This window comes from Ziziphus jujuba, chromosome 8 (assembly GCF_031755915.1).
Source record: "Ziziphus jujuba cultivar Dongzao chromosome 8, ASM3175591v1".
Classification (NCBI taxonomy): Eukaryota; Viridiplantae; Streptophyta; class Magnoliopsida; order Rosales; family Rhamnaceae; genus Ziziphus; species Ziziphus jujuba.
Window position 1 is genome coordinate 9546998 of NC_083386.1, and position 12858 is coordinate 9559855.

Below are 12858 nucleotides of genomic sequence, written 5' to 3' on the forward strand. Positions count from 1 at the left end.
TTTTTCGTAGTTGCAACCGTAGTTCTATTGTCCGTGACTAAATTATTCGATTATGCTAGATGGCTATTTACGTGGTTTTGTCTGTGGTAAAGGATTATTTCATCAGTGCACTTGTGTGTTGCAAGTCGGATCCAAAATATATAGAGATATATATATATATATATATATAGAGAGAGAGAGAGAGAGAGAGAGAGAGGGGCACCTTGAACAAAAAGATTTGACAAATGTTTTTAACATAAGATTTAACAACACGGGATTAGCAGTGTGGTGGAAATATGTTTGGCCATTTTCAACCAGAGACATAATAATGAATGTTTTTTACACCTCAAGTATTGAGAAAATGGCAACAAGCATTTGCATATATTCCTTCAGATTTTTTGTCGGGGCATCCCCTCCTCCTCGATGAGGGATACAATGACTTAATAATATAATGGTATCAGCTGAGACCATCTGAGGAGGATTTTTTCCACCAATGCTATTGTTAGGGGCTTTATTACTTCTTACGAAGACCAACTTTTGTGATGTCTTTTGCTCCAAGGTTTCGAAGAATTCAATGGTTTCAATGTTCTGTATCTATATGTATATATATACATCAGTCGGTATCTTAAATTTTATGACTAGTCATTCGTTTTTTCACAAATTTTATTTTTTTGTTTTCATGTATCTTAAATTTTATGACTTGTTATTGTTATTTTTTTTTATTTTATTTCTTGTTTTCATTCTGTTTGGACTATGAATAACTGAACTGCCAATAAAACTTTGAGATGGATATTTTCATGGTCTTATAATATGCAGTCAGTTGTAAATATTTGTGAAGTTCAATTGCTTGAATTATCACCGACTACTACTCATCAAATCATTTAGGAAAATAAAATTAAAATTATTTTCATATGAGCAATCATATTATTGAAATTCATTACCATAATAGTAAAAAATATTTTTATTTATTAAAAATTCATATAAATCCCAGATGTGCTTCCACAGCTGAGGAAGAAATATACGCCCCATGCTTCTTCGAACTTAGATGAAAATTTTTCCGCTAAAGAAAGAATTAAGAAACCATTAAATAGAAAGAAGTTAGTGTTGAAATTTCTCAAATTGAATGTTTGAGAACTAAATCAAGAGCTAAAAAATAAAAATAAAAAAATAAAAACCTCTATATTATTGAAATTCATTACCAAACAAGAGCCAAACAAAGTTTCTGCCAAACCCAATACAAAAAAACAATTATACATTCAAGTTAAATCACTACTTTATGTTTACAGTTGCTTTTTCATAAATTCGAGCACTGCAAATTCCAAAAACGACGATGCACATAAGGAGAAAATGTGGAAAACTCCATATAAAAAAATTTGGAAGCAATATATATATATATAAAGAAGAAGCTACACTGTAGAAAATGACGACTCACTTTTATAGTCTTATAATAGAACATAGAAATGCATCCAAATAGTTGCCATCAAGAAAGGAAAAATAATAATTTCCAACAAATGCATAAAGGGATATTCCTTTCACATTCTCATTCCTTCTCCACCAATCCAAGCAAGAGCCTAACAAGGTTTCTGCCAAACCCAATACAGAAAAACAATCATAAATTCAAGTTAAATCACTACTTGATGTTACTGTTGCCTTTTCATAAATTCAAGCATTATACGTTGACGATAAGGAGAAATTGTGGACAAGAGGAATAAATTACCATTAGTTGCACCAAAATTTCACACCATAACTTCTCCTCGCTTACTGAAAATTTTTTAGGATATAATCTTATTAACTCTCTTCATCCACAAGTATGGTTGATCCGTTACCAATACCGAGGTCCACCAATGATGCCATTTCATCATCAAGTAATACTGGCAAAGGAGAACCCTGAAAATTCAAGAATAAATATGGTAACTTACATTGTAGACATAAACTTCTAAATTTTCAAGTACTCATTGCTCAATATTATAAAGGAGTTTTAGATTGAATGCATTAAAAAGCACCAGACATAGAATAGCATTCATAATAGGTAGTATTTGCTAAAACTTAACATATCAAAGCATTAGTTCAGGAAAATTGGAAGAAGTTGTGAACAAAGGAATAATTTATGTGATGATAAAGACAAACCTCTTCTTGAAGAAACAATTTCAGCTTGATAGACTTCAACTTGAAAAAAGTTTCACAAAGACTTTTAAGTTTGCCAACCTAGTTTAAAACAGAAGTTAAATGGAAAGTTGTAAACAATATCAAACCAAACTCATAATTCTAGATTTTATTGGGATAGAGTAAAGACCGTTGTCGTGCCCGGTAGCTTCTTTGCTAATTGGGGCTTCTCACCAATAGATGCTCCAACACATTTCAAAGTGATAGCTGCATATATTTGGATACTAACTTTAATATAAATTTCTTGTGAGCAATTCAAAGAAGCAGATATAAAAATTCTGAAATTCATACACAGAAGTCCTGAAGCCATTTTCTGAGGGCCTGCTACCCCAACTGATGGCTTTTCATAGTCAATTCCATGAAAATCCTTAAGCTCAGAAAACCTGATAATTAGAGAGAAATAGATGTGATTATTGATTCAACAATTAAGAGATCTCATCAATAACCAATTTATTAAATTCAGATAAACTGTGGTAATACTCATGCAGTTGGGTTGGTTACCAACTTCTTTTTCCTCTTTTACTAACACTCCTACGTGATACCATTGAAGTTGGTGTTATACTACCATAAAAACCATGCAGTGATCAAAGACTAACATGAGTACTGAAAAGGATAAAATTACCTGGGGTGGAGCCGATGAATATCGTCAGCATTGCCTTGCAGCTTAGACATAACTAAACGGACATACCTTCAAGAAAAATAATTCTCCATCAGAGACAAAAAGCACCTCATCTTCCAATCAATCACATGTAAAACTCACCTCATCTTCCAATCAATCACGTGTAAAACTAACTCACATATGTGACATAAATCGATCTCCTGAGTATACCACCAATCATGTGATGCTAACACCATATTTTTCTAACTTATGGTTTGATAATTATCCTTTACAATTGCATATTAGTTCACATGCCATCATAATGTAAATATAAAATATGTTATGATCCCTTATTAACTATATATTAGTGCAATATATCATACATAAACAAAATGATTATTAACTGGGCAACTCTTAATGATGCAGAAATAAGATCATATAAAAATAATCCAGAAATTTTTAACATATAAAAGTCCAAATATCATAAAAATGGCTCTCTTCCAGCTGACATGAAAATTTTTTGATGTATTCCTGAGCCCTCAATACATTTTAAGGGCACCTCAGATCTCTATATAATATAAGTCAACAGCCATGAGGGACAACAAGACATTTGCATGTTTCTATATCTGATCAAAAAATAAGATAATTTATCTAGTAACAGAAGCAGAAGTGATTGATTCATAAAGTTGTTTAACTATCTTTTAACAGTTTTAATGCCATCAAGCCTAGTGGGGAAAAGGACAGAGCAAGGAAGAAAAGATCAAGAATGCGACTCAAGCAATAGTGGAAGCTAGCAAATTGACGATCATTCTTTTATGACAAAGGAATAAAAAGCATACCGAATTTCTGAGTCTTTTCTTTCACGAAGACTAACCTGTGAAGAATATTAGAAAAAAACACATCAGGTTCTTCATAATCATCCCAAAAAAGCGGTCATGGAGAACAGAAAAATTCTTGAGTTTACCTCACTTCCATTTAATACTTCAACTTTTGCTAAGCGTGCAATCAAAGCAAATCTTGGAATACCACCTCTTCCAGGATCGGCAATTGGATTATCAGAAAGCCTTACATCCTTTAATAATCAAAAGAAGAATAAGTATTTCATCAACTAGAAAAAAAATATTGAAATTCACTTGACAGGAGGCATTAAAATGGTCACAGAGAACTACCAAAAACTAGGCTAATCATTAAACAATTGAATATAATTTAGCTCTTATAACTTTTATAATCATCTTAAACAGAGCAAGTAATTATAGAAATGCAATGCTTCAAATATTGCATTCATGCATGGGACTCCATTTTTCTAATACTTAAGCTCCTTGCTTCTACAGTCAGAACGGTAAAAATGATTCAAGGTATCAAACCCTGTAGGCTCGGATTGAGCAGGAGTTAACCAAATGCAGGAACTAAACACATCAGCCTTTGCATAAGAGCCATTGTCTTTGACTTATGAAGAGTTCTGTTTATAAAAGGTTGCTAACATCTTGCCTTCCTAGGCTCTGTATTTATATGGTAAGATCATCAGAGATGTCAGTGATTTCTACAAAAGTCCATCTAAAAGATAAAGTAATGGAGAGATACCATGGAACATGTCCAAAAAAGTTTTGTTGCATAATCCACTTCATAAAAGAGCATCAACCGGGGTATAAGGCAAGCAAAATTTGAGGAAGGAAGGAAGAATCCAAGTATTATGAAGAGCTATCAGCTTAGCATAAATTCTAACCAACAAAACCTAATACTTACATATAAAAAGTTGGCTGGAGAATAGAAAGAATAAAATTTATTTTAAAAAAAAAAGAAAGTGTACAAGTAATTAATAGAGTATCAATACGTACATGCCTGCTTAGTATCAGCAGATACTTATTTAATTACAAGCATTGACATCTCCAGGTAAAATTAATATGGAGTACATGCAGCATGGTACACATCTCTCTAAACTCAACATGTTTAACAAAATAACAGTGGTTCAAATTACAAGTTCTTACCACCAATTTCGGGAACAAGTTTAGGGAGTCTATAGAAGACAGATCCTCAATGTTGTTGCTTCCTGGAGCATATAATAACTAAGCAACACATTACAATCATTGGTGGAGATAGCTAAACAAAAGATGCATAAATACTAAAGACGAGTATATAAATTACCGAGAAGAAGGCAGCGCAAATTTTGAAAAGGCTCAAAGCTTTTCTCATCTAATTCATAATCTCTTGGCAGCTGATTCATCATTTCATTACCAGGATAACAGATGCAACTCAACTTGTTCCTGTTTAAATGAAGCTGCTCCAAGCTGAATGCAGAGACCACATTGTAAGAGATGTCAAGAAAAAATGGCAACTTGCATTTAAGAAACAACATATTCATAGGGAGAAAAAATATTTATTTATCAAACAAATTAACCAAACTCATCCCAGTCCCACACTACCTATTGTTCAATGGTAGGTGGTTCTGATTAAAGAACAAAACTCCTATTTACCTTCTTAGCAGAGAAAGTTTCAAGATTTCTTTCCAATCAGCTATACAATTATCTTCCAAATTAAGTAGCCGCAGAGAATCAAATCCCTGAACTGTAAAGGATGATGCAGGCTGAAACAAAAAAATAATAATAAAAAAAAAAAAAAAGGTTGTATGGTCAAAATACAGGTTTAATATTTGAGAACTTCAGTGGAGACAGATTTATCATACATTTTAAAATAATGGTTTACTATTTGAGTACTTCAGTGGAGACAGATTTATCATACGTTTTATTTTCATCATTTAACATTTACTTGAATAACAACAGCAAGAACAAATGCAACCCTTTTTCGTTTTTCTTTTTTTTTTTTTTTTTTATATCAAGCAATCAGAGCAGAATCTATAAAGGCATTCTGAAAACAAAGAAAAAACAAAAAACGATAACACAAAACTTGCATTGGTTCAATTCGCATAATATCTTTCTAAAGTAAGTTAAGCATAAAAGGAGCATAATCCTTCAAATCTTTAGGATGTGGGGGGAAAAAAAAATGTAGCGAGTCTAAATAAGACATATAACAAGCTAATTGGTAAGACAGTAAACCTCTATAGTGCGTATGTTATTTCCCATAAGATGTAGTTCTTCAATTGCTGGCAATACATCCTTAAGTATTTCAACCTGCCAGATGATTAAGGAACATTAACTAGCAACTTGATATCAAAAAGTACAACTAATTGATGCAAATTGCATGTCTTGGAGACGGAATAATTACAAGAGAAATGGAATAGTTAATGCAGTGGTAGTGTTGTAATTTGACAATCATGCAAACTGAAACTAGCTAGTAGCATCAAACATATGTGTTTCTGGCTTGTCATAGCACGACAAAGTGATTTTTCTTCTATTTTTCAGAGTATCAGCTCTTACTGGAGAAAATGGTGGCATTAAAATTTTACCAACTATGTATGATTTACAATTCCACTTCTTAAAATTGTGTTGGAAAAATGTTTTTTGGTCATAGAATAGGGTTCTAACTGTATTTTTCTAAAAAGGCAACCATACTTGATGCCTATGCATCTTCCACAGGATTTGAAGCCCATACCCTATGAATGATATGTTCATTTTTTCTTTTCTTTTCTCTTCTCAAATTCTCATGTTTCTTCTTCCTAGTTTCCACTGCTAATTTTTAAATCCCAAATACTATCCAAAATCCATATTTTAGCTTTTATTCAAAATTATTTAGGCACACCCTAGTCTATCATAGTTTTTATTCTGTCTGTCAAGATCCTGCATCAAAAACCCAAACAGAAGTAAAAACTTAAGGCAGACTCGCAGAGTAAAGGAGAAAGAAAAGAAAATAGACACCTCTTTCCATTTTAACCCAGTATTGTTCAAAACTAGGATGCGGATGTTTTTTAGCTGTGGTAGCCCGACAATATCCTTTGACATTAAATTGTAAGATAAATTTAGAGCTGAAAGAGCTGGTAGGTCTGTACAGATTGTGCCAACATCCTGCAAGAGCATAATAATTCAAACATGGAGAAAGGTCATTCTGCCCCCAGAAGAATATTGGGCGTAAAGCAGTTACGAAATGAGAACATGCATATAAGCACACATGCAACGGAAACTCTTGAAAGTGAATATAGAACAGTCAAATTAGTGAACACACATCAGATTGAATGCCACATTTGTGTGGCGTTTTAGTTAAATCTATCAAATTATTTCTAATTACATAAAAATATTCTGTAGAAGCAAATGAAATTTCAAAAGTGCAAGGAGACCATAATAATCCTTCAGCGAATCCCAAAAACAGAGCTTGATGCCCCAAATTACTAACAACGCGAAGAGGAAGGAAAAATACCCTTTTTTTTTTTTTAAGATAAAAATGAAAGGACAGATTGATTCGTCGGAACCTCGTTTCTGTTTATCATTTTCCTCCGCAAATTGAAAATTTGCACGATCAAGATTTCTGTTTTTAAAGTAACCCATCAACTTATTATGTGAAATATGAATAACTTGTAAAATAACAAATTGCTGTGATTGTATTCATCAGATTTGATTTCAAGGTGAACTGTTCAAAATGTGCAGTGGTGTTTCCTTCTATCTCTCTCTCTCTTTTATTTTATTTTTTTTTTATTTTTTTTTTTCACTTCTTTTGTTTCCCTATATATATATATATATATATATATCATTTCTGCTTTCAGTTAGCAATCAAAAAATAACAATATCTGTCATCATTGATGCTGGAACTCTAACAGAGCAAAGAAGACAGTCAGATATATAACTATATCAAAACAAAAATAAAAAAGTATTATATCCAACAGGCGGTTCATTCTGTATTTTGTTTTACAAAGTTATAGCACTCTCAAAATTTTCTGATCTAATTATAGAAAAATGCCCAGAAAAGATTGTAGTTTGCAGAACATACTTTCCAGTCTGAAAGCAAGTTTCCAGTCAAATCAAGCTCCTTTAGGTCTGCAATAGCATTAAAATTATTCTAATTTTTTATTTTTCTAAAGAGTATGCTAAAAGCAAAGGCATTCAAATAGAATATATACAAAAATGGAATTATCACTTTCACCATTACTTACTTGGCAAGACAGTGCCAATATCACATGGTCCTCCAAGAGAGCCAACACCCAAGTAAGATAATGATGCACCAGTCAACTCCTCGAATCTACTTAGCTTGTCTTGAATTTTATCTTTACCCAAAAGCTGAACGGATACACGTTTGTTACTCGCCGAAAGAACATACATTTCATCTGCAATACCGCAAGGAAAACACGATTTAGATAGAATTTCATCCATTTTTTAGTATTAATTGTATCCAACTAAAAAGATGCAAAAAGTTGTTATCAATCTACTAGAAATTCGTATCTCCTAAATATGCCAAAGTAAATTCATATACCAAACTGGAATTCAAATTGCATAAAATGGTGACCTCCGTTTGAAAGTAAAACGAAGTTTCGCACTGAATTTTAATAAACACAAAAATGTAAAGAAGCAATCATTTTTTTTTTCGTGAACTCAAAAGACGAATTCTATTCGTATTTCATGATTTCTCAGCAATCAAACAAGAAAATCCAAAAAATGATCACACATACAGCACAGTAGAATTCAAAATCCATAAAATGGCGGCCTCCATTTGAAACCAAATCAAAACTCCACATAACTTTAATAAAGACGAAAAAAGTGAAGAAACCAATCATTTTTCTCTATGAATACATAACAAGCATTGTATTCCTACATAATTTCTCAGCTACCAAACAACCAAATGCGAAAAAAATGATCAAACAGACACATACCCTCTTCTTCCTTAGTAGTGTCACCTCGGTATCTGAGCTTGAGAGCTTCGAGCAACGATATTCCCGGACTTAGATTCTGGGCCCGCAAGAAAGAGCCGGATCGTTCGGACTTTGCTTGGAAGTATCGGACGCCATTGACGGAGCCATCATGCTTGCCATCTCCATTGTCCCAATCGACTCCGACCCATGTGCCCGAATGGCCTTGGACGGGTCCCACGTACCTCACCGTTCCAATTCGGTGTGGATCACTAACCGAGTGGACTCGCTGGCCGAGTCGGAACTGGGTTTTTGACTCGGATTCTTCCATCTTCTTCTTCTTTCCGCTCCTCAGTGAGAGAGCGTGATTTAACTGATCAAGTTCTTTCTAGGCCATACGCACTCAGCGACAAGTCGTGTGGAGCTCCAAATCCAATGACAAGTCGTTTGGTGATCAATTATGAATTACATTTTACAAACTTTTTTACTTTAATCCAAAATACAATTTTTTTTTTTGGGATAATAATAAAAAATTATATTCTAGTTTGAATTTTCTTTTTTTATAATTATCCTTTTATTTTGCTTTTTTTCATATACTTTCCTAGTTTTATTTTCCTTTCGATTTACCCCTTTTCAATAAAAAAATAGATAATTTTATCCAAAATTAATAAGTTAAAAAAACCATAGTACCCATCTAATTGCAATATATTATTCATTAAAATCAAACCATTAAATAAATTTTTAAAAACTTGTATCCAGACAGTCATCATAGCTCCAAAATTTACCTTCTATAAAATAAAATCTACTATAGTAGAAAATCCAAAAATATTTTCTGATCACTGTATATTATTCCATATGTAATGTTTGTTTTCTTCGAAATCAAATATGAAGATTGTGTTATTTGTATTTTGTTTTCCAATTCAAATATCAGCATTGACTGGGAAAGTTAAGGTTGTAGCTAAAATATATAATATATGCGATAAAAATTATATATAATTTAACTCTAGGTGAATCTTACAATCCATAAGCACATTTGAAAAACTGTACATATATACCAAACTTTATTTGAAAATAAAATAAATAAATAAAAAATCAAAGGAGAGAAACGGTAAGCAATTCTATCAAAAAATGCTTGTCTAAATTGATGTACTACCATAGCAATTCGTTTGTAATTTTTTTTTTTTTTCCTTTTGGTTCCCAAACAATATAATATTACATAATGAAATCCCACAACCATATGAGAAAAAACAAAAAAAGAAAATAGGTTGGATGAGTTTATTGAACACTGATATTGGGTTCATCTGTTTTAGTAGATTTTATTCTTGAAAATAAATTTAAGGTTATGATAGATGTTTGGTTACAAGTTTCTAAAAGTTATAATGGTAAATAATATGCTTTCATTAGATGGATATTATAATCTTTTAACTTACTAGTTTTAAATGGAATTATCAATTTTATGTTGAAACAAAATAATATGAAAAGAAAATAAAATTAGAAGGGAAATTTCGGAGGGGAAAAAAAAAAAAACAAACTAAAGGATAGTTATGAAATTTTTTTAAACAAAATTGTAAGATTTTATAATAATCTTTTTTTTTTTAATAAATTGGAAAGAAAGATTTTAACAACAGATGGAAAAACCCATAATCTGTAAGTTGTCAGTAATATTTATTGCCATATGGTAAAAAGGATTTATTTTTTTAATTATTCATCAAGATTATTGTGACGAATATTTAAATATTAGCAAAATATGAAAAAAAAAAAAATATATATATATATATATATATATAATATTTGTGAAGATTTATAGAAAAATAATTGTTCATTTAATCAGTTTTTGTATAAGATACTTACTCATATATTAACAATTATTATTATTATTATTATTTTGGAAAATGATAGATTTTCATTAAAAAACAACAACAGAATACACATCAGCTTGAATTGAAGGGACAAGCCACGCATGGCCTCCTTCAAACCGTGTCTCAAAAGAGCTCAATTACGCAACATGTTTAGCAAAGGCCATGTGCTACCCTGTTAGCAACTCTACCAGCAAAGGGGCACTTAAAACCAAAGACTTAATTTCATCCACTAAAAAACAATAAGCAACTAAGCTGTCATTTGACTATTCAAGTAGCTTAATTGCCACAAATCAATCTTTGATAATTTGCCCATAGAAAAAACCCAATTGAAGACAAAAACTAATTGTTTCACGAATCACTGCAACTTTGCAATTGCATAAGGCCCTTATAATTATTGGGGCATCATAGCTATATATATATATATATATATGAAACTTTTTATTTAAAAAGTTTTCTAGAATGAATTTATTTTCGTCAAAATGAATGGATATTAAATTAGAATAAAAAGATTCAAAAAATATATAAATGCTAGAGTTTGGTAATGAATATATATATATATATATATTGGGAAAAAATAATATTACCATATTAATTAAAAATATGTTTTTATTATTGTTGAAACCTATATTAAAATTAAATATGGCTGAATATGATTCAACAACCTATATAATAATGCATAATAAATATCATCATTTGCAAAACTAATTAATAAAAATATATTTATATCTTATTTTATGAAAAAATAAGAATATGAATATTTTATTCAAATTTAATTAGTTTAAGACTAAAATTAATAACTTTTTGAAAAAAATTCTCTTATTAAAATAAATATAAAAAGAAAAAAAGTCTGTCATTTTCTCTATAATATATGTATGACTTATAATTTTGTTTATGTGCTTCTATAAGCTTTTGTTAACGTGCTTCTATGTTTTTTGTTTTACCATTATTTATGTTTTATTTTTCGATTTTTTCTATTTACTTTGGTACTTTTTTTTTTGTTGCTTCTTTTTTTTTCCCACCAAAATAAAAAAAAAATAGAATGCATCCTAATAAGTAGCTATCTAGATATAAAAATTAAGGAAAAAGAAAAAAGAAAATAAAGAGTTTATGCAATCTCAAAAAGGTATTTTTAATAGATTCATTATTAAGGAACAATAAAATTTAACTATGTAGCTGAAAAAATCAATGGAAGATTTAACAATGACCATCATCCAAATTATGAAAAAAGAATTAGGACTTAATGAAAATAATAAAAATGAAGATGTTGATGTTGATAATGAAGTACATAATAAAAATGATAAAATTCAAAACTTAAATGATTTAATTGATATTAGGTTCATTCCCTCTAATATTTGTGGTCCAAAAATTTATGATAATTTTGATATAAAATTTAGATACTTGTTAGTGGGTAATGGTCTTATAAAAGATCTTTTATTGGAAAATGATCGTAAAATAAATTTTCTAGATAAGTCTTGATTATAAGAGTTTAATTACTGATTTTGCTTTTAGAAATGTGAGAAGAATTATTTTTACAAGATTTGTTGCATTTCAATTTTACTTTAAAAAATAAAATAAAATAAAATTGTTGATATGGAATTAATAGAAGATATTAATATATTAGCTTGGATGGGAGTTTTAAAGGTGCTTTCAAGCATAAATTAAGTGCTTTATTTGTACTTTTTTTTTTTATTCTTTCATGGTATATAAAAATAAATAAAATCCTATATATTTTTTGTTATATAATAGTTTTATATTCAATGATTAATAGTTTTATTATTATTTCTTCTATATTTGTGTTTCTAAATAATTGATTTAATTCATATTTAAGATGATGTTAAAATTTTAACTAATAAACTAAAAGCAACTAAAAGCATATCACTTTACCACATCATCTTGGTAGATTAATTAGTATTTTTAACATTAATAGTAAAATAATACTAAAGTTACCTAATTATGTATCAAATGTCAATATTCAATTATTATTATTATAATTATTATTTTTCCATCTACTCATTCATTTAAATGATTCTTATAAATATTTTGTATAAAAATATTAACATATGTCACTTAATAATTGTTTTTAGCTAACAATTTGACTGTTATAACACTACTGCATCCTACATTAGGACACATGAATATTGTTTCTGCAACTGCCACCAAAAAATGCAGTTTTCATGATAAATATGTTTACAATAAAAAAGAAGCTTTAGTAACAATTATATTCCAAATCATATTTAGTTAAATTACTAAGCTTTTAAAAACAAACAATCTTATTCCAACATCGATCAATTATTAGAAAAATACAAAAAGAGTCCAACATTGATCAGTCTTATTCCAACATTGATCAATTACTAAGCTTTTTTAAAAAAATAAAATAAAATAAAACCAATCAATTTATAATTTTCATGCTAACAATAAATATTACTCATAAACGATGTTAAATAACATTAATTACCTTAAAAGTGTCATAGGAGATGCTTAAGTATTTTTTATCTTCAAATTTTTTTTTCGAATAATATTTATCATCAATTTAT

At 29.7% G+C, this 12858-nt stretch overlaps 1 protein-coding gene across 1 annotated transcript; it reads right to left on the reverse strand.

Moving 5' to 3' along the window:
• Positions 1-1343: 1343 nt before the first annotated feature.
• Positions 1344-8860, reverse strand: LOC107413246 (tubulin-folding cofactor E). Its single transcript, XM_048470528.2, has 16 exons — positions 8490-8860; positions 7776-7946; positions 7613-7659; positions 6550-6696; positions 5791-5865; positions 5212-5321; positions 4883-5025; positions 4726-4787; positions 3705-3812; positions 3580-3614; positions 2765-2830; positions 2434-2525; positions 2273-2349; positions 2107-2184; positions 1697-1866; positions 1344-1562 (listed from the first exon to the last, which is right to left on the reverse strand). The coding sequence occupies exons 1-15, from the start codon at positions 8794-8796 to the stop codon at positions 1768-1770; spliced, it is 1617 nt and encodes a 538-aa protein (XP_048326485.1). The 5' UTR covers positions 8797-8860; the 3' UTR covers positions 1344-1562; positions 1697-1767.
• Positions 8861-12858: the final 3998 nt, after the last annotated feature.